The 23710-nt window shown below is 42.4% G+C and overlaps 1 protein-coding gene across 1 annotated transcript in view; it reads right to left on the reverse strand.

Moving 5' to 3' along the window:
* Positions 1–635: 635 nt before the first annotated feature.
* TBX20 (T-box transcription factor 20) overlaps positions 636–23710 on the reverse strand; it is a 52331-nt gene continuing 29256 nt past the window's right edge. Inside the window, exons 7-8 of the mRNA XM_084781852.1 lie at positions 7095–7204; positions 636–5414 (exon numbers count right to left, since the gene is read on the reverse strand). Coding sequence (XP_084637978.1) covers positions 5074–5414; positions 7095–7204 — 451 coding nt within the window. The 3' untranslated portion in view covers positions 636–5073. The remainder of the gene's footprint in view (positions 5415–7094; positions 7205–23710) is intronic.

The following is a 23710-nucleotide window of genomic DNA, read 5'->3' on the forward strand; positions in this document are numbered from 1 at the left end:
AAGAATTGGTGAAGCTGAATAAAGAACATCCATGGTTTCTTATACTTGCACTCTTAAGTGTGAAATTCTTCCAAATAAGACTTTTTTTTTTAAATCGTGATTCAGCATACACAGAAATGAGGAGACGTTTGCAAGCAGAAGTTATAATAACACCACACATTCTGAAGAGCTACCGTGTAAAGATGCCTGAAACCCTGAGTTTGGCTAATCCTACTTTGGTAGGCACTATTGCTGTAACATCACTACATACACCAGTGCTTAGATAAAGCAGGAGTGTGTACACCACATTGACTCAATTTTAGGATCAATTGGTATAAGAAACATAACATCATGTTTTCCTGGGGGGTTTCAGTGGATGGAAGACGAGAACCGAGTGCTGGGAAGAGAGAAGGGCGTGGCTATGAGGGTAGTCTTCCTTAAACAACAATGCCACAGCCCTGCATCACAACCCAGAGCCCTACCTGCGAACACCCAGTTGAGCTCGTGTCATCTAATCCTTCTCTTTTTATCAGGAGAGACAACAGTCACCAAAAGTCACAGTGTGTGGATAACAAACAGTGTCAGTATGTGCAAATGAAGACCACACCATTCTTAACAAAAGAAACTAGGGCCCACGCAGTCCTCCTTCTGTACAATTCAGGATAATATATAATTTTTTAGCTGCTTACAAATAACATGTTATGCTTCAAATATTACATAAGGTTGATAATACATTTCTGGCAGAAATAAATATATTGCACTTAAACAGAACTTCATTAGATGTTGCTTCATAGTATTAGGCTTATAATTTTTTCCCCATAAAACATTTCCCATACCCTTCCCCCACCCAACACACTGCATTACAGTGACTTTTCCACGCAATTCATTAAGCAAATGAAGACACAGCAAACAAGAGGACCATGACAGAGTCTACTTAACAGGTGTTGCAGAATTCCATAATTGAACAAATAGCCTTTTAAGATTTCTAATTTTTTAAAAAAGCAACTAAATATGATATTTGTGCGAGAAGTAAAGTAAAATACAACAACTTGTATCTTTTGTCCAAATACACACACATACACACACACACACACACACACACACACACACACACACTTTCCTTACAGGACACTTTCTTTAAAAGAGCAAGAAATCATATGAGAGGAAGAGAAAGGCAGATAAAGAAAGCTAGAAAATACTTATGGATAATTAGCTCATCAAATACTTATAAATGAGCTTTTCTATATCTAAGCTTGCAAAGGAAAGATAAGGGTTTTGGTATCTTATAACTGGTATAGAATAGTAAGCCTTGACAAAAGGGTTTTTCCACTTCCTTAAAGTTTTAAAAGTTTGTAACCATCCCTTTGCTTATTTACAGCAATGGCTTTCATTCTAACACAATATAAAAATGTATATAAAACCCATTTTTCCCTCAGTAACTCTCTAGAGGAGCAGGCTAAATGTTTTGTCTTTTGTCTCCTGCTACATCAGCGTGAGTATTGCTTTGTTTGTAAGAATTATCAATCTCTTGTCCAATTAACAATGGAAGTAGTTTTTCTTACTTTGCATAATGTTGAATAAAAACATGTGTGTTTTAATGCAGTATGTTAGCCGGCTCATTAGTGACTAAGCCACCACTGAGCTTACCTGCCTTTCTAACAGACTGGGAAGAACCCCTGACCTCCACCCCATACATTTGATTTCTAAGTCATTTTTTCAATATAATCAGGCTTTAGCTTGGAAAGTTCACCTGAAATAGAGAGGAAATGGGCACAGGCAGTGTTAGATTAGGTTTCACTACTGAGAAGATCCCTTGAATTTGTAAAGGATTCTTTTTCTTTTTATTGCCTTATTTGTGGAGGGCACAGCTGTATCTGGAGAAGCTAAAGGGCAGACATTTGGTCAGTGCTTGGGGAGGTAAGATCTTAGAGTGCCCCAGAAGTCAGTACAGCTCTTACGCATGGTTTCTGCTTGATGATGAATCCCTATGGGGAGGCTTCTCTGTATCCACTGACTATGGATGCTGATAGTGCTTGCCAGATAAGCTGGCAATGCCAACAGTGGAGCTGACAACGCCAGCAGTGGAGCAGAAAGCCTCCGAGACAGACAATGTTACCTAGCAACTGTTGCTATGTCAGATACAACTGGATGTGTTTCTACATGAACTGTAGTGATGGGAAGAGGGTGGGATAAGTCACTGAATAAGGAATGGGCACCTACAATTGTTGAGGTGCATCTTAAAACCCAAGTATAAGTCAGAACCAGACACTGAGTTATGAGCAAATCCATTAGAGCTCAGTACAGCAAGCCTGGCCAGGCCTCTTCAGCAGCATTGTGTTTGGCCATACTTCTTTATAATGTAATAATCCATAAAGAGGAAGCCCTGAATTTATTCCAAATGTATTTTAAGTCTTGGTTATTATTATTCAATTCATTAATATCTAATACTTGCCGTCAATTTTGGTGGCACAGACATTGGAATTTTAAATTGTGAACTCCCTAAGGATTACTGTATTTTTCCCAGTGTATAAGACGACCTCCAACTTTAACTTTAACTTTTCCAGTTGAAATACAGAGTTCACAGCCCAAGTCTGCTGCACAGGGTGTGCGCTGGAAGAGGCGTAGACTTATACAGTGAATATATTCCAAACGCATTTCCCTTGGGAGGGTTCTGTCTCATACATGTAGTACCAACAGGAGAAACACCTAGTTAAGAAGTTTAGGGGGAACTTTTCCAAGAACCCACTTTTCTGTCCATCATGTATTTTCCCTCAGTACCATTCTCATATTCCCTAACTACAAGCAAAATTATAAGGTCAGGAAATACTGGCAAAAGATCATATTTAACAGCAATTTTTTTTAAAAGCACAAGCCTGCTGTGAGGCATACAGATTGGGAAAACTACAAAAGCAGTGTTAAAACAATGCTTTCATTCTCATGGAAAAGAAAAAGTAGGCACAGGCTGTCTTTAGAATTTTTGCACAAAGCCAGCGGGGGGCTGAGAGGAGAGGTGAGGATCGCCCTGTAAAATGGCGCCTTTGTTTTTTCCTGCTTTAAGCAGCAGCATGCTGTCCCACCATGCTTTTGCAAGAAGTCAAGTATGAATTATCAATCCCTGCCCTAGCTCTATTGGCATAGATTAAACATCACGCTCACAACAGGTGTTTTTAAAAGAAGTGCATGTCTGTATTTTGTCTGGAAGCCAAATCCCTGTGGATGCTACTACAAGGCACACAAGAAGCTAGATTCGCCTTCGGTGTGTGACATGGGAGCTTAAAATGGTGCTGCTAACAGTTTGCGTTTCTTTGTAAGTAAACCACGGACTTTGGTAAAGAATACCAAGTGCAAAGTTGAAGGCCAGCATGCCACACTCAGGCTGTGTGTGTGGTGCCTTGTTGCACAGGTTGGACTTGGCCCGCGAAGTCATTCCACATGGAAAAGCCTAACAGTAAAACATACAAAAAGAATGGCAGAATGATGTGGTAAACACATTGCATTTATGCCTAAACGCTCTTCTCCTGTTAGGGGTGATATTTCCCATCTCTTTGGGTATATTCAATACTTTTTAAGTAAGTCCAGAGTAGAATAAAAACTAAATATAAAATTGAAACTATGCATAAAGTTCAGAGGAGCTATGTGAAGCCAACCGGTCACATCCTGTAAGTGGAACACACTGTCTTCAAAGTGGAAAGTCTAATGACCTTAATAATTACGGAAATGTACTATTACAAAATACCAGATTTGTTACCCTGACTGTAAAGGCTAAGATACACAGTGCTCAAAAAATAACATATTGGTTATATAGCGGTTAAACGTAATCTCTAGTTTACACATAGAGGGAAAGCTTTAGAAGGCAGCGAGAACTAGATGACGCCCTCGTTTGCTGATAAGAGCTGTTGGTGTTTCTACTAGGGAGTCACTGGATCAGCATGCAGTTTCATATTAGGGACCAGGGAAAATGAAAAGAAGTCCATGAGTGTAGCACAGTTGGATAGGAGAAACCAGATACAGGGCACATTCAGGCCCATAAGCATCCACGAGAGCATGGTGAGCTATGAAGAGCTGTCATTGGCATTTCCCTAGCAATGATGGCAGCCTCAATAAAGCTAATTTATACGTTTTTTTAAAATCAGAATTTGCCCCTGTGTGGGTGTGTTTTATTATGCAAAGACCCCCCCCCATGTTAGAGTGAAAATGAAGGGGACTTTGGCCCCCATGGCAGAGAAACTCCCCTCAGAATAGAGCCACCAGATTTTTATTGTGTAAAAAGAGAGCCTTAGCCATCCATGCACGGGCTCTGCATGGGTCCCCAGTGGCTATGCCAGCAGCCTGTTGAGAATGCAGCTTTCTGCTTTAAAATAGCATATAGATGCTTTTCACTACATAACTGCAGAATTGTTGCAAGAAAATGAATTATTAGAAAAAAGGAGAAAAAATAACTGAAGACAGAGTTCATGGCATCATGGCCTGTGGATGTGGCAGGAATCTGATAAAGGCATTGCCACATAGTCATTCACAACACAGGATGTATTAGCACCGACTCCGCCCCTTCCACAGCAAACTGCCAAAGAGGAAACTAAACATGCTTAGGGCTACAGCACTACAAACATTTCACTATTGACTCTCATTTTCTACTGGGAGAAATGGACTTGAGTTAGTCACGTCAATACGCTCTATAGTATTGCCTTCTGGATGATGTTTGAACCTGTTGAAAGCAGAAAGAAACTTATACACATGGATTTTTATACAGTACTGCATCAACAGAACTTCTAACCACTCAGAATAGTGCACCTTGAGATTCCTTTGCCTTAATTACTAAGCTTTCTGCATAAACTGATAGCCTGTTAGTTGTAGGAGTGGGCTGGCTAACCTTCACACTGATTCTCTTCTGGATCCAACTACAGATGAACCCTGGCCCGCGGTGCACTCCCTCACAAATAGGTTTCTCTGAGTCCAGCTCTCCTCTCTAATGAGTCCTGTGTTTTGTGGAGAAGCCCTTGCTCCAATACCCCACATCCCACCCACCCAACCCTCTCCTAGATTTTCACATCCATTCACGCATCCTGGATCTAGCTTCCCCCACTCTCAGGAGAATCATACAAATGGTGTCATCACAGCGGAGGAGTGGCGTAGTCCTTGGATGGCAGCATAGGGCCCCTGCTGGAAGTAGTGATGGTATCTAGGCATGTGGAAGGAAGGGAACGTGGGGCCACTTCCCTGCATGGAGCTGGCAATCGCAGACGGGGTCAGAGGCATTCCCAGGCGGCTGTATGGTGGCAGAGACCCCTGTATAGGGTGAGGGATGGGTGTCGCTATGGATGCTGTGCTGGTGCCAAGAGCAGTCAGGGGTTGTGGATGTTGAAATCCAGGAAAACTGGAAGATGATGATACCCAGGAACTGAGAGACAAGTTGTCAGATGTTGTAAATGCTGAGCCTGAAAGAAAAACACTTATTAGATCCAAGTTGCTACTTCAATACACTGATATAGAACTAAAGATCGCTTTATTTTCTGTTGCTATTGCTGTTTTTGTTGTTTTGAGGCAGGGTCTTATTATGTAGCCCTGGCTGTCCTGGAACTCACTCTGTAGACCAGGCTGGCCTCAGACACCCAGAGATCTTGCCCTGCCTTTGCCTCCCAAGTGCTGGTATTAAAGGCACATGTCACCACACCCAGCTTAAGCTAAGTTTTGTTTTGCTTTGTTTAATTGCTAATGCCCCCTAACCAAGAGTAGTTGAACAACACAAACTGAACTTGGTTCTTAAGAAGGGGTTGGAGAGTTGACTCATCAGTTGAGAACACTGGCTCCTCTTCCAGGGGACGCAGGTTCAATCCCAGCACCCACATGGCAGCTCACACCATCTTTAACTCCCATCTCACTCAGACCTGATGCCCTCTTCTGACCTCTGCAGGCACCAGACATGCACATGTACGGTACATATACATATATGCAGGCGAGACACTCATATACATAAGAAATAAATATAAAAATAAAAGAGAACGCAAAGTTCAATGGTTAAAACAGTGAGGGTGAATCTGCCAAGAGTTTAGAGAAGGGCAATGTGATGAACACACTGTAAGAATTAATAAAACTATTAATCTTTTTAAATGCTAGGTTGGCAATTCAAAAGGACACACCAACAGGAGATTCACTAGTGGGTACATCCAACTTTCCCTGTGAGAAGGCTTCATTTACACCCTACATGAAAGGGAAATGTGATAAACAGAAAAATACTCAACTGATTGCGTGACCTGCATATTCCAGAGCAGCGCAACAGCCACACTTTGCCTAGGCATATGACCTCACTCCCTTAAAGATCTCCAGACATCTGCAGCACCTCTCTAAAGGAACCTAGATATGTCTCAGTAAGGCCACCATGAGAACCAGACAGACAGTCTTCATCGGCATCCGGAAAGGTGAACAAGAGGGAATGCTAAATGCCCCACCTGAGTGATGCTCATGGCTTTCTTTCGCTGAGTGATAAGAAATGCCCCGCGTTTTCACTAACTGTGTTGTTTGGTATTTTAGGCACAAATAAAAAATGATAGAGATCCTCTCTCCGTGTGAACATCTTAGGCCCCAAAGAGGGCCTCCTCCGGCCTCTCTCCCGGCTTCCCCTTCTCTCTGCTTCTCGTGTGTCTTCTCTCTGAGCTTTCTCCTCAGGGAAACCTTGCTCTACCTTTCTGTGTTTCGTGTGTATGTGCACTCACATGCATAGCGTGTACTGGGTAACATCAGATACCACCACCCCTCCTTTTGAGATCTAGTCTCTCACTATTCTGGAGCTCATACAGTAGGACAGGCTAGCGAGCCAGTGCGCCCAGGGATTTGCCTGTCTTTGCTTCCGGAGACATAGGGAATTAGACGGAATGAAGCCACCTCTCCAGCCCTGATTCAAAGGCTGTCCATTCTGTTACTAGCAAAACACACCTCAGGCAAAGCAGCCACTCAAGCAAAATAGTGAGGGTCAGCATTGTAGACCGCCTCTTCTGAACAAGCTAGAAGGCACTGCTTGGCATGTGTTCCCAGAGGACCAGATGCCCCACCAACAGCCCGCCTGCATTCCCTACCAAGGGCTCTGGTCTCCAGCCCTTCCACATGTTGCACGGTCTCACCTCGGTTTGGAGTTGTCTGACTCTCCTCCCCCAGCACATCCTCCTCTCCGTAGGTGCGGATGGGCGACCGGGCGTAGGAGTGCTTCTGGATCAGGCTCTCCACACTCTCCCTGTGGAGCACAGGGACAGATCGACAGGTGCACTTCAGAGAGGGCCTAAACGGTAATTCACTGGTCTAGTTTTTCAGCCAAAATGAAAAAAAAAACATTCAAAACGTCTATGTTCATCTACCTGTATAGAGATTTCTAGGACATGAGTTCTGATGCCTAAATGCAAATAAGTACAACTAAACAGAAAAAAGAAGGACACAGCAACGAAATATGGTCATAGGAGTATGGGATTTAATTAAGCAAAAATTAATGAATGAATTTACTATAGGGTGCCAATGGATTTTCTTATTAACTTTAGCTGATGATGATACAAACCAGACATGAACTGATTCAAATGTACCAGGTCCGGGTATGATAACATATTGGGAACAGTTCATAGACTGACTCGGTGTTCACTAATAAGGCACATCTGCAGAACACGTGGCAATATGAACAGTTTGGACAATAGATGCAGTAAATCTTCTTTGTGCTAAAACTGAAAATTACAGAAAAGCTGTGAAGGGAACTTGTGCAGCCATTAAGAACTCAAGGCCTTCTTGAAATACTAACGCATTATCTTTATTTATGGTCTTCCAAGAATGTACAGGCCACACAGAGAAACCTTGTCTCGAAAAACTAAAAATAAATAAATAGATAAATAAATAAATAAATAAATAAAATAAAATAAAAAGGGAGTTTTAAAAGTATTGTTTTTTTTCTCCTGTTGCTGTGATAAAAATACACTTGCCAAAAAATCTTATCAGGGAAAGAGTTTATTTTAGCTCATAGTTCAAGAGTACAGTCCACCATGGCAGGGAAGGAAAGACTGGTTGAGCCTGGGAAATGCATGCAGGCTGCTCATTAGGCATAAGGGAATAACACAGGTTAATGAGGGGATGGTTTTTCCTTCCTGGTCAGTTTGACTGGAGGGTTGTCAATTTTATTCATCTCTGCAGTAGTGTGTCACTGTTTTTCTCCCTTTGTTTTCCACTCTGTTTTTTTCCCCTGCTACTTTGAATCTGATTTGTTCTTCTTTTCCTCATTTCTTCAAGACTGAAGATGGAGGTCATTGGTCTTAGACATTTCTTTAATTCTAAGGGAAGGCTGTTTTAACAGCATCCCACATGGTCTCCATTTCCTTCGGTCCAAAGTACTTTCCAGACCTCTTGATAGTGCCCTTATATCTGCTATATAGTTTGCAATCGTTAGGGATTTTCAAGACATCGTCATGCTATTTATTTCTCATACACTTCCTTTGTGGTCAGGCATCATTTTCCTAAGACTCACATGTTTTTTTTAACTTTATTGAGCCTCATTTCATAGAACAGATCCCGGTCTTCACCTTAGGTCTTCTGTCACCTACGGGGAAGGCTAGTCCAATACTGTTGAAGGCGGCACTCTATAAGTATAACTGGGTTGGGCTGCTTAACAGACCTGTCCCAATATCTAACTTGTTTCTCATTTTTGCTCACTTACTCTGTCAACTATTGAGAGGGGACATTGAAATTTCCAGTCCTGGTTATTTGTCTGTTTCCCTTTTAGTCCTGCCAGACCTGGAGTTCTGATTTTAGATGGATAAACAGGTACTAGAGAGCACCCTAAAAGTGACTTTTTAATCTCATCAAGCCTACTTTGATTTAAATACAGATACTCTAGTTTTCTTCTTCTTTTCTTTTCTCTGTTTCTTTCTTTCTTTTTCTTTTTGAAACAAGATTTCATGTAGCACAGAATGTCCTAGAACTCACAAACCACCTTCCGCCACTTCCTATGTGCGTGGACTTGAGGCTTGTGCCATCATGCCCAGCCAGTTTCATCTTCTTTTAGTGTTACCCTTTTTTTTATTACCTTATTTCCTTCTTATCTCTTTACAATTTAATATATTCTTTATGGGCATCAATCCAAACCAAAAGCTGCTGCCTTTGGATGATGATGCTTAGCACATGCGCAAGTGATACTCCTGGCTGGCTGCTTCTTTTGTCTGACGCTTTGTTTTGTTTGATTTGGTTTGATTTGGCTTGGCTTGGCTTGGTTCGGTTCGGTTTGGTTCAGTTCAGTTCCGTTCAGCTTGGTTTGCTTTGGTTTGGCTTGGCTTGGCTTGGTTTGGCTTGGCTTGGTTCAATTCGGTTCAGTTTGGTTCGGTTCCGTTCAGTTCCCGTTTGGTTTGGTTTCATTTTTGCCGGCTACTCTTCTGTTTCCCATTTGTCCTCAGCTGTTCTTTATCCTTTTCCTAGTTCCTCTAAGGTTACATCTTCATAGATCCTCTTTGTGTCCTTTTCTAGTTTCCTAGTTACAGCTTCCTTCTTGTTAGTTTAATGACCATTTCCACGTTTATAGTAATTATTTAATTTGTCACAATTTACCTTGAGATGATATTGTACCTTTCAAGGACAGCAGAAGAATCTTACCAACCCTTAGCACTTAAAACCTTGCAGGTATATATTTAATTTACCCCTTCTAGCTTTGTGCCCATCTTCTAAAACATTATATGCTTTATAAATTCCATTCTATGCTGCTATGGTTTTTAAAGATTTAAATTATATGTAAGCTTTTTACAGTGGTTTTTCTAAATATTTTTTTATTTCTTAAGTATTTATTTCTTTTTATTTTGTGTGCATTTGTGTTTTACCTGCATGTATGTCTTTCAAGAGTGCCAGATCTCCTGAAACTGAAGTTACATCTGTGAGCTGTCATGTAGGTGCTGAGATTTGAACCAATGTTCTTTAGAAGAGCAGCCAGCACTGTTAACTGTTGAGCCATCTCTCCAACCCCAATATGTAAACATTTCTCCCAGTCTTTATTTCCTCCTAGAGATCCAGAATGGGACCCAACACAATCCCTTAACCCAAAAGACTTCCTTTATCCATCTATAGCACAGCTTGACGATGATGAATTTGTCAGCTTTTGTGTGTCTGGAAAACTACTTTTATTTTTCTTTTGCTTTTAAGAAGTAATTTTGATGGCTGTTACAACTCCAGTTGACAGACTTTCCCCCATTTCTTCAAAGATAGCGTCTTACTCACAAGAAGTCTGTCATTGTCCTTAGTGTTGCTCCTCTGATGTAATGTCTTTAATCCCCTCAGTGCCTTCAATATTTCCTTTTGTCATTGAGTCTCATCCATCTGACTATGACGTAACTTTCAGTTTCTTCATGCTTCTTGAGCTCAGCCTTGTTGAATCTTTTGGAGAGTGTGTTTAATTGTTGTTAAATTTGTAATATTGTACTCCTTTTCCCATCCTCCTGTGACCTTCTAGGATCTCTGGTTACATACCTATGATGCCTCTTGAAGCCCTTTTTGGTTTCTCAGTTGTCTCTTTCCTCTCTTTCATGTTGGGTAGTTTCTGCTACTGTCTTCACTTTGAGAGATATTTTCCTCCACAGTACCTAATTTGCCTTAAACCCACCTAGTCTACATTTCACTTTGTCAACAGTGGAAGGGGGTGTCTTTTCTTCATCTTCCACATGTCTAACCTTCTGCATATATGAAATGTAATGTAGCACTATTTTCTGCTGATTTGCCCTCATGTTTGGGCATACTTTTTCATATATTTGCATGCCTGGTCCCTGTCCTTCTGTGCCAGCACCTAGACATCAGGCGTTGTGAGCAGCTCTTGTCAGGTACTGCATAGCCTCATGGTCCCGCACACATTCTGAAACTTTTCTGTGGGATTTGGTTACATTAGTTGGAAATAGTTTGTAGTTTTTCTTCCAAAATGTGTTAGGTACGACTATACCTAACCAAGGACTATTTTGTCCCGTCATCATAAAACAGATTTTTCTGAAACGTTGCCCAATGTCCTGTCGAACAGCACTCATGCCGGGTGAATCCTGCTGTCTCTATCCTGCTATCTCTGCTTTTGCCTTCAGGAAATTCCTTCATGTATCTGTGCTTAGCAACTTTTAGAAGACTCAAGAAAGATTCTTCATAATCTCTAGGTTTCTTTCCTTAAGCCATCACTTCTCCCTCTCTGTCTGCTGTCCTCTGAGTTCTTCTATCAAAGGACTCTTCAGCTCTGACACCTCAAGGAGTAAACCGGCTCCCCTCCCTCCCTCCCTCCCTCCCTCCCTCCCTCCCTCCCTCCCTCCCTCCCTCCACCTATCCCCAGGTCATTGTCTAAACCAGCATCTCAACCTGTGGGTTGTGACAGAGATTGAACAATCCTATCACAAAGCTCATCCAAGACTACTGGCAAACACAAATATTTACATTACAATTTATCACAGTAACAAATTACAAAATTACAGTTATGAAGTAACAGTGAAAATAAGGTTATGGTTGGGGGTCACCACAGCATAACGATCTGTACTAGGGGGTCGCAGCATTGAGGATGACTTAAGCACCCTTGAAGGCAATAAGCTTGTCTTTCTGTCCGTTTGCTTTATCCTCAAGGATTACACTGTCTTTTTTTGCCTCAGGCCGTGTCCTGTAAGAATATCTTCTGTGTTTTGCTTGTTCATGCCCTTGTTGCAACACATTTATCTGGCCCAGTGTTCCTCATGGGGCCTTTCTAAGAATCCCAAAGTCCCGCAGGGCTGCTAGATCAACACAATCACAGCTTCCCAGGAGTGGAGCACAGTTAGCAGCTGGCAGAGCCCATGGGAAGGCACCATTAGGAATGGAGGGGAGATATGCATTAGAAACTTTCCCCCAAGAATTCTGCTCTATGTCTTGAATTTTTAATGTATTACTTATTCAAAAATGTTGTGAAGTACAAAAATATCATGTGATTCTCACAGCTTCCCATCAGCAGAACAGAATTGACATTTAACACTAGCATTTTGGGGACTTGTTATAGTGAATTAATAAAAATAATAATCATCATATCATCATTTATGTCAGCATAAAAGACATAGGAGGCTGCACATTATATTAGAAATACCATGAGCTTTCATGCCATCCATTGACTAAATGAATAAAGCCGTGAGATGGTGGACTACCTAAAACATTTTCAGCCCTTGCTTTGTTACTTCCCTAACCTCTCCTTTTTGCATATTGAGGAACAAGACATTTGCTTCACAAGTTCACTCATATGCTCAAGTAAATATAAATATATACATATACATATATGTACCCATAAACATATATGTGCATATATGTGGAATTGTTATCATGAACAACATATTTTAGAAATTGCAGAGTTAGTAGTAAATAAAATATAAAAACCATCCGTCTCTTGAAAGATAAACAATAAAAAGAGGAAAAGGAGGGAGGGGAGGGAAAGAGAGGAGGGAGAGAAATGTGGTATATATTTATGATGGTATAATATGCAGTCATAAGGAAAAGTGACCACCTATGTTTTTCAGCAAAATGAATAGAACTGCAGGACATGTTGTTAAGTGCAATCTTGGCTATGGCAACATAAGTGCTATGGGCTCTTTCATGTGTGGCAGGAAAGAGAAGAAACGGGTCCAACAGAAGAGCGGTGAGGATTAGAGGCTGGGAAGTGAGAGCACAGGATGGCAAATAACAGGATGGCAAAGAAATGGATTTCATCTGTCTGTCTGTCTGTCTGTCTGTCTGTCTCTCTCTCTCTCTTTCTCTCTCTGTCTCTCTGTGTGTGTGTCATACATGTATTGAAATACAGCATTAAAGCTGGCTTAATATAGAGAACTAGTACGTGTTGATCAAAAAGAATAAACAGAAAGAAAGATTTTAAGCATTGCAGGCTACACTCAGGCACCATTGAAGTTAGCAGCCTTAACTATCAGTAGTGCTTCCTCAAGGAATAAATCCACTGTAATATCAGAAAGGGCTGCTTCTTAGGATAACAGCTCACTGAGAAGAAAAGTCAAGCTAGCTGAACAACCCATAATAAGACAGTAATCATATAATACACCAAAGTTGATGTCTTTTAAGTCATGGTGTTAATATTTAAAATAAAAATTTTAAAGTTTTGGTTCATTATTTGTATATAAGGAAAAGAATTTGTATAAATAGCATAGAAAAACAGCTTCTTCTGGAATACTCATAAGGAAATATAGCAGTACATTTCTAAAGTATATTCCTTTTACCACAACTTTTATGTAAGATGCTGTGTGTAAGCATTTAAATTCCAAAGAGGTGTGTAATGAGCATTTGCCTCTCCAAAGATGCCTTTATAGAGCATCATTTAAACATATTTCCCATTCAACAAAAGAAAACTCATTTTCCAAATGACACGATGAATCACTGCCTTGTGAAACATTTTGCTTTTCTATAAAAAGAACATTATATTCATTTTGTCCTTGCTAGGCCACTGCTATCATTTACTTATGCTATTCCCTGGGAGGAGAAGGGAAACGGATTTTATCGAAGTGATTTACTTGTGTCAGGCCTGGAAGTGAACTGAAAGCAATAGCAGTTCGTATATAAAGGATGGCCTAATTGCATTACTGCCTTTTAGGTGATTGAACACAGTGGTGCATATCAGAGCCATCTCCTCAGAAATGCTACAAAGAGTAGACAGCCCATGCTGTTTACTTTATAGCAACATCCTGTTTGCTACAGCAAGAAGAGAGCAAAAGACTCTGTTTAGCCCGAGAAACTACCAGAAGGGTTTCTACGACACTGCCCCATGAAGAGTGAGGAACTCAGCTAGCGAGATGAATGCTTCACATATCGTCCACTGTTTTGTAATGCTCGGTTCTGACGCATCACAGTGTGAGATACTGTAGTTTCCATTAGACTTGCCTTGGATTTACCTGAGTACCACTGTGGACAGTTAGTGTTTCCAGCACCCAATGCTAAGCTTCTCTAAGTGAAAGGATTGCGTCATTGTTTTAGGTGGCCTTCAGTGGATTTCTTAGGACTGCTCTGTAACTGTCAATTCTGATAACGAGACACAGTGGTCAAACGATGGCAATGGTGGGGTGGGCAATGATTCGGGTCTCCCTGTTTATAGTCTTTGTAAGTACTCAAGTCATTCCAAAGACTTCTTCAGAGTTTCAGCAAGCAAAACCAGCACTCGGCTGGAGGTGAAAATGGTATCTTACTTCATCCTTGGTACTAAAATGTCTATTTCTCGATGCTCAAAACCCAGAACCTTTTCCCATCCCCTCCCATTTTCTTGCTTTGCTGCCTTTGCAAACACACTCTTTGTCTTCGCCTGCCAGGTTAAAGGCAAGCACGCGTGCAGGACCCTCTCCTCAGTCAGCTAACTGGAATACAACAGAGAGCATGAAACCTCCTTCTGGAAGCTTCAATGTCAAATGCCTCCAAGTCACCCAAACACCTTCTCAAAGTACAGCAGACTGTCCAGCTCTGCCCAAGGACTTCAGATTCAGCGGTGTGGGGTGTAAGCATGTGGTATATGTCCATGTGGCACAGATGTCAATGGCTGGAACCTCAGGGGGAAACACTGCCCTGTGAATGCACAGGGACATGTTTGCCCCAGTGCTTAACCTAAGGCCCAGCCTGGCAGCTTGGCCCTATAGGCGTGACACATCATTTCCCTATTCCAGGTCTCCATCTTAATGCCTCTGAAATGAGGGCTTTATTCTTGAAGTTATGATTAGAATTAATATGCATGCAAATTAATACACATCTCCCATGGTATCCGACACAAGGTTACTCAGTAAACTTTTATAGATTTAAAAAACCAAGTTCAATTTCAAGACTGTGTTCTAAAAGCTAAATGTAAGCAAACTTATTTCAGATAAAATTGACATTTCTAGTCCCTACAGCTTTCCACGCCTCGGTGGAACTTATTTTCCTATAGTTTATAAGTCAGAAAGAAAATTAGGTAAAAAGTAAATGTTACTTCAATTTAATTCCAACTTTCTCATTTAAATATAGACCTGCCTCCCCTCAGAAAGAATTGTGTCCTGAGAGAAAATGTCAAATGCATTAAAATCAATCTAACTTATAGGAAACAAAATATTTAAAATTTTCTTGTTCGTTAATTTGTACTTTATTTCACTATCTCATGTATCATTAAATCTTTACAAATAATTTCTTGTCATAATAGTTTACTAAAGAGTTATGCAGATATGTTATAAATTATAATATGCCAATATCTATAGTTTTGATAAAATATTTGATAAATGAAAACTTTGGGATAATACAATTTGAGACATATTATAAACCATTAATTTTAATTTGAGAACTGAAATATATTATATAATCCATTCTGGAAAAGCAATAACTCTAAATTCATCTTTTTAAAAAGCTTTTAGACTTGATTTTTTATTTATTTGACTAAATCCTATTGGGTTTTATTTTCCCTGGTACTATATATTTCCAGCTCTGTATTGTCATTACCACTTAAAGGAGTAAAGGAACTACGGAAGAACACATGAGCTCTGCTGCTTCCTCAGATCCCTGCCTATGACAAAGAAGAACTCTTAAGCAAAGGTCAAAGACCTAAGCCTATAAATAAATCCCGGTAAACCATGTGGCATATTTCACTGCAGACATTGCAAGCATCTCACCATATGTTTTTGCAAAATAGACTTGCAAATACAACAGAAATACAAACAAAAGACTGAGGCAATTAGCAAACTAAGTTACAAGCTACAAAATGTTATTTGCCAAGCTAAGTTTGCTTTTGCTTTCTCCCCTCCATGACAGGTTCCCTCCTTTTGAAAATGACATAAACAGTATTCCCTTTTGCTCCAATGCATTCCATTGGCTTTTGTTCAAGAGCTAGGGAAGATAAGAAGAGTAGTTCTGTTGGCTTCACGGCTGACTAACGTTAGGTTGAATTAGTCATCCTACAGCACACATTGGCCTGTTCAGGAGCCCTGAGTGGTACAGCTGTCTGAGCTAGGTAGTACTGGAGAGATAGCGTAGACTAAGAACTGAGGAGAGGAGAGAGTGAGCGGGAAGGGTGTGGGGGGCAAGGGTGGGAGGGATGCTGGGGGGGCTGTCAGGACAGGAGGAGGCTGCAATCAGGATGTAAAACGGATAAATAAATTTCTAAAAAGAACACAAGCACAGCAGAGGCGGGTGAAGGCATTAACCGTGCACAGCTCTCTGGCAGAAAGTCTCAGCTATGGGGAAAATGACTCTATGTCTAAAATAACACAGTAGAAGGGGATTTTTTTTTAAGGAACTGCCTCTAGTGTGGGGCAGCCAGAGAGACTCCTGAGTGTAGGTAGCATCTACTCTGTTCTCTCACTGAGCTCCCTAGAAATGGGTCACTTGCCAGAGAAGTGAATTAGCCTCATGGAGAGAAATCTTTGGACTCCCTGACTGCTTCCTCACTGCTACACACCCCCCCCCACCCCCCAGCCCCCCAGCCCTCCCGAGCCCCGCCCCCCCCCCCCCCCCCCCCCGCTTGCTCCCTCTCCGCCCTCTCCGACCAGCGCTCCCCCCTCCCCGCCCCAGCCTCTAAACTTCTAAGCCTCACTTTCAACAACGCAAAGAAGTGAACTGGGAAACCGGTACATGATACATGATGTGTAGGGAGTCGTGTGCGGTCTTCAAAGGACAACTCCTCCTAAGGAAGTTTGGTATATGAAAGAGTGAGCAAGAGAGGTTGTAGGACTGACGCCACCCTCTTCCCCTTACTGTGTCACCTGCTGGTAAGAGTCAACAGGTGCAGAGAGTCCCTGTCGGAAAATTCTGCCCACGGATCAGAGAAAAGGAGCAAAGGAAAAAAAAGGATCTTCTCATTGTTTTTAACACCTGCTTTTGTGCTTTCTCTCATACCAGCCCTTTAACGGTCCTTCAAGTCGCCAGTCCTCTAAAAAGCAGAGAAATTACCCATGTCTTCCTCCGTGTTTCTCTGCTATAACAGAACTTGAGACTGGGTTCTCCATTTAAAAATTAAAAAAAAAAAGATGTTCCTCTGCTTCTCGGTTTTAGAAGTTAAGCACCCAAGATTCATGCTCACTTTTCTAGGGCCAAATTGGATCCATCTGGCAAGAGCTTCATCTTGTTTCTTTTCTTTTCTTTTCTTTTCATTCTTTTCTTTTTAAGATTTATTTATTTCTCCTGTATACAATATTCTGTCTGCATGTATGTCTGCACTCCAGAAGAGGGCACCTGATCTCATGGTAAATGGATGTGAGCCATCAGGACCTCTGGAAGAGCAACCAATGCTCTTAACCTCATACTGTTTCTTAACATGGCAGGTGACATCAAGTGACAGTATCATATGTTAGTGGCAGGAGTACAACCAGAAGAAAGAGAGACCACAAAGTGGTAAAGAAAGCAAGAGAATATGCCAGGAAAGATGGGTTTTGGTGTAACCACTCACTCTTGAGGTAGGTAATCTAATTTTTCCAAAACAAAAATGTAATCCATGGTGGGGAAGGGGACAGTAATTCCTCTTGATGACCTACTCTGTGCAACTCTGTGACCCCTCAAAGATACCACCTCCAACACAGCCACCCTGTAGAGTCACACAGCAAACCATATATAACCATAGCAAAGCTATCGTGCAGTTACTCATAATGACTGAGGCACAAAATTAGAAAAGAGGCAAAAACAACACAGATGATCAAGAAGTCTTGCAGGTGCACATCTCTACATTGTCACTTTCTCATCCCACCCTCGCCGTCTCGATCTCACCCTGGCCATCTTCATCCCACTTTTGTCATTTTTCTGGCCAGAGCTACAAGTGCTAAAATGACCCTAATAGCATCCTCACTGCCAATGTGAAAACAGAAAAGAGATGCTGGCAGAGATCTGGTGCCATCACCACCTGGACTTCAGAATAAAGCAAGACTTCTATCATTTAACCCGGATGACAGGAAATCCAAGCCTGGAATGACGGCGCATGTCTGTATTGCCAGCATTCAGAATACTGGGGCAGGAGGCTGGGGTTCAAGGCTACTGTAATGAGATCCTGTCACAAAAAAAAGAGAAGAGGAAAAGAGAAAAGAAAAAAGAGAAGAAAGAAACACAAAGCTACCTGAAGGAGAAGCAGTTTTTTCCTGGGCAGTCACATTGCTGTCAGCATTCCACAGCCCCTAAAAGCCACGCCAAACAGCTAATTTTTTTTCTGTGTGGCTCATGGTCTCCATTATACGTACTTAACTCTGTGGCTGTAGCATAGAAGCAGCCACATTCAATGAATGCACTAAGAACATGACTGTGTTCCAACAAAAATTACTACATATCGCTGGGCTTGTGTCCAAGCTTCACATTTGAAAGTTTTATTCAACGTGCAGGAGGTTTTTGTTTTTTTTTTTTTAAATCATTGTCTGAGGTTCTCCGTACGGCTTCTAAAGCAACATGGTAAATATAAGCTTATGTATTTAATTTCCTGCCCCCACTTACATGTCAAGAGGAACCCGGGAAGTGACAGAGAGATCTGGCTACAAACTTGTCTATTTCAGTCACAAATAGAAAAGGAATGGGGGAGGTAGCCACCCATGTGCCGTTCACCAGTGTATAGAGGGGAAAGCCACATCCAAACAACAAACCAGAAACGTGTGGTCCAGCTCAGTTAAGCCCCAGGCCCAAGCTTGGATTGATTAGTTGTTGGGGAGCAGGTTCCACATTCCTGAAGTCTAAAGGAAGAGAGGCCAGCAAGGAACCCTCAGGTCACAGTGTCCCGGGCACCATGACGGGTACCACCCATGACCCAGGTCATGAATATCTCCAGGTGAGGGTGCATGCTCGCTTAGCTAGGAGTAGTTGGGAGACTGTCCCACATGAGCTCGGCTGCCCCGCAGGCAGAGGAGCTGCAGGAATGCAAAAGCCACTCACTCCCTTCCACCTGTCCCTTCCACTAAGTCACTACTGCACGCAGAATTAACATTTTGACAATGGATTCATCGTGCTTCTTCATTCTCAGCTTGAAGAGCTGACCAGCCACTGTATGTTTTTACCCAGAATCCATATGGATTTGTAATGTTAAGCAAGCAATTTAAAGGGGACATTACAAAACGCTCAACACTCAAAACAGGAAAAGTTACTAATAAAACATAAAAAGATTACTTTTTTTTTTCAAAACAGGTTTGCAGCAAACTATATGAAGACATGGCTTAAGACCTCTCTAGCTTGTATCTTTGAATTTTAACAGTTAAGAAAAAAGAGAAAAAAAAAAAGAAACAGTTCACTAATTGCTTTTCAATATAAGGCATTCATAGCAGGGTAACCAAGAGGTGGTAGCCTTAAAATTTTTTTTAAATATAATAGTTTTCTAAAAAAAAAAAAATTAGATGAATAAAGCAGGGGCTAGGATCCAAAAATAAAAAACGGGAACATCTTGAACGCATTAAATATTTGGAAATAATAAAATAGCAATCATCACATTTTGTAGAAACTCAGTAGAAACTGTCCACAGAACATGAAACGCTCCAGAAAGCAGAATCAACAAATTAGAAGACTCCTTTGAGAGTCAGAATAAAGAGTTGAAAAGGGAGAGGAATAGGGACAAGACATGTGGAAGGTGCTCGTGAGTGGCAGATGTATTGGACGGTCTGCCAAAGCCATCGACGGAGAAGGACAAAAAAAAAAAAAAAAAACCAGCAGGAGGAAGGAAAAACAAGAAAGCAAGGATACACTTTTTTCCTAAGCTTAATTAAAACTTATCAACATGAAAACATTAATCATACTTAAATGCTGACAATATACAGATAATTTGAAAGTTTAGCCCCAGCTAATCCTGCTATTAGAAGTTTAATAAATCATAAAGATCCTAATCTCATAAACGGGTCGTCCATTGAGGAGTTTCTACCTGAAAGGGTTCCTATGGCAAGGCCTCACTAAAGGAAGCAGGTCACCGGGGGAGTTCTCTTAAAGAGTACGCCTTGCCCTCCTCCTTCCCGGGGACCATGAGGCAGGAAAGCAGCCTCCTCCTGCCTCACAGCCAGCCCCACGGCAGCGATAACATTCTGTTTACCTCAGACCCAAAGTGACATAGTCTGCCACGGTGTGAAATACCTGAAACTGTAAGCTAAAACTAATTCCCGGTCCACGTAAGTGCTCATGAGGTCTTTGTCACAGAAACATAGGACACAATGCACGAAGAAGATGACACACGAGGCCTTCCAGAACCGATTGCTATGTTTGCCAGCAGCACAACCGGGAATCACAAGAATCCGGTAGCTGGGAAGAGTATGAAAGAAATGAGTAACAGAAAATTTAAGACTAAAAAGATTGTGGTTAATGTAGATAAAGGCAGGAAAAGAAGGCAAAGGGATGAAAATGTGGACTAGCAATATTTAAGTAAAAATTACTGGTTGATGAAGGTTAGTTAGTACAAGGAAGCCTCTATGTTTCCCATTTTCTAGGATAAGGAAGTATATGGCTTCGTTCTCATTCGAAATAGAGAAATATCAGTTTCACAATCATTTTATTCTAGAATTTACAGGTGATGATCTTGAGTTTAAAGGTGATAGTTGTTGAAAAGTCGTGACCATTAGAGAAGGGAGTTTGTGGAAAGAAGGCTGTACACCATGTTGTAGACAAGAGAAGTCGCAGCTTTGCCTTTCGTGAGGGCCTCTTATTTTGTATAGCGCAACTTGATCCATTCTGAGCCCAAGTGCTAAGGCTGCTGCCCTGCACCACCATTGCCACCATTGGTCTAGCACATGCATGTGGCATAAACTGAATAAATAGCTGCAGAAGCCATAAATTACCACTTACGGTTTTACTGTATTAACTCGGGGGCATGCAGCATACCAGACCCCATCAAAGCAACCAAGTCGTGAGATTCCCATGCCCATGAGACTAATGAGTGATGCCCCTCATCTGAAACATATTTAACATGGGGCATATGACATGGCAAGGCAACACCAGTCAGGCACCAGATCACCTAGTATATGTATCGTGAGACGTCCGGACACAAGCTTCTACGTGCAGGGCTGGAAAGATGGCTCAGCAGTTGAGACCATGTACTACTCTTGTGTAGAGCCCAGTTTCTGTTCCCACGGCTGCATCAGGAAGCTCACAATCACCTTAGCTCCAGTTTCAGGCACTCTGGTACCCTCTTCTGGCTTTGCAGGCACCTGCATGAATATGTACACACACACACACACACACACACACACACACACACACACACACACACACACGTATGTCTTCAAAAACACCTCTGGATGTCTCCTCAGGTGTCAGTTCAGTGGTATGCACCTGACTGATGCTTTCCACCAGAAACTGCCTGTAATCTAAACCTGTGCCTGAGAGATGTACATAGCAGCTCTCATGGAACAGCAACTCAGTAGGCAACACCTCAATTTGCTTCTCCCCTCCTGACAGCTCCTCACCTGACATCTTCTCACCTGACAGCCCCTCACCTGAGAGTCCCTCACCTAACATCTTCTCAAGTGACAGCCCCTCACCTAAACAGACAGCTCCTCACCCAATAGCCTCTTACCTGACATCCCTTCGCTTGACAACCCTTCACCTGACACCCCTCACCTGACAGCCCTTCACATGGCAGCTTCTTACATGGAAGCTCCTCATCTGACATCTCCTCACCTAACACCTTACAACTCCTTAACTGACAGCCCCTCCCCTGAAAGCCCCTCATCAGACATCTCACTTGGTAGGCCCTCACCTGACATCTTCTCATCTGACAGGCCCACATCTGACATCTCATCACCTGGCTGCCTCTTACCTGGCAGGCCCTCACCTGACAGCCCCTCACCTGACAGCCCCTCATCTGATAGCTCCTCACCTGACAGCCCCTCACCTGATAGCTCCTCACCTGACAGCCCCTCACCTGACAGCCCCTCACCTGATAGCTCCTCACCTGACAGTTCCTCACCTGATAGCTCCTCACCTGACAGTTCCTCACCTGGAAGCCCCTCACCTGACATCTTCTCATCTGACAGTTCCTCACCTGACAGTCCTTCACTTGGCAGCTCTTTGCATGGCAGCTCCTTGTCTGACAGCCTCTCACCTGACAGCCCCTTACCTGGCAGCCCCTCACCTGGCAGCCCCTCACCTGACAGCCCCTCACCTGGCAGCCCCTCACCTGGCAGCCCCTCACCTAGCAGCCCCTCACCTGGCAGCCCCTTGCCTGACAGCTTTGCCCCTGAATAGCCTGTGGCTGGGTTGAAGAACTCTTATATGACCACCTTCCATGACTCTTAGAACTCTTTCAACTCTGCCTTCACTTTCATCAAGGTTCTGTTGAGTCCTGCGTCCGTCCATCTTAACCCTTCCTTGTCCACTCTCTCACTCGTGTATCAGTGTGCGAAGTGTAATGTGTGACTTCAGTGTTAGTGATAGCATCTGTTCTGCTCTCTCTTTCCCACTTGCTCTAGACACTCTGGTCTTTTTGTCTTTCTTCCAGCATGCCTAGTCTAAGTGGGGACACTTAGGCCTCCATCCTTCCCTTCTACCACCATTCCTGTAGAAGTACCTAGAACAATGCTGTCAGGTGAGAGTATGTCAGGTACACTGTACAATACTGTACAGCAGTGCTAGTACACTGATAGAGCACTAGGAGCGAAGCAAACGGCTGTCCAACACAGGACACAATCTTGGCAGCGGCTCTCCCAGGATGCAGCCTCAGCTCACAGAAGCACGGTACCAATTAGCTCTCAACAGACTTACACAGGCTTAGGCTTTGTATTAGCAGAAGCAAAGACGCTTACACATTTCTCAGTTATACTGAATGACACTTTTAAAGACAAGCCATCAACAATACAACTTACGAGCAATAATACTTGAGTGTTAATAATACCAGACACTAAGTTCTGAAGGCATTAGGCACACAATACAAGGCTTCCAGCACTCAGACATGAGGACAGTAAGTGCAATGCTGGTAAAAGGGAAGGATAGAGCCCTAAGTGCCCCCACTCAGCCTAGGCATGCTGGAAGAAAGACAAGGAGACCCGAGTGTCTACAGCAAATGATCAAGAGAGAGAACAGATGCGCTGGAGGACCAGGTAGAATTCACTGGCATTGGGTGAGTAAGTTGAGAACCGTGTGCACCATGAGGCAACCCAGCTTCCTGTCACTGATAGAGTCATTCTGATTGCTCTACTGAAAATAGACAGAAGGACAGAAATGCTGGAGAGAAACACATCAAGTTCAAGATAACATCGTAATATAGGAGAAACAGGCTCCGGGCTCCATCGGTGTGATGGTCAGCAACATGGCAAGTGGTTGGAGTGCTATGGGCTTATTTTGAATGATTAGCTAATAAGAATCATCAACTGTATGAAGACAGAAAAAAAAAGGGGGGGGAGTCAAGAGTGACCTCCCAGTTGTTTGGCCAGAACTTGGAAAAGACTGAATCAGGAGTAATGGAGGAAGAGCAGTGTGGAGGGGGGCAGCACACTCGGTTTGGGCTTTGTAAAATTTGGGGTGCTTTTAGGAGGAAGAGCGAAGGTAAAAGCAATAGCCAGTACAATGTTTGAATCTGGAGGGGACCAAACAAGGCTTGTAGAGTTGGCCTTAAATTGGGATAGACCTGCCAGGAAGTATGTGCAGTCTCAGGAAGAAAGTTGAAATTTCTAAGGTCTGTCTCAGTTCACCATTACGGGGAAGAAAGTGAGGCAGAAACAACAGTGAAAGCAAGCCCACACAAAGGTTTAATTGGAAACAAAAAGAGTGAGAAGATGTGGAGGCAAGGACAGACATGGACAGGTGAGCCAATTTGCTTATGCGCCAAGCAGGCTGAGGACTTGGAGCATGCCTG

This window comes from Acomys minous (assembly GCF_964271855.1).
Source record: "Acomys minous genome assembly, chromosome: 5".
Classification (NCBI taxonomy): Eukaryota; Metazoa; Chordata; class Mammalia; order Rodentia; family Muridae; genus Acomys; species Acomys minous.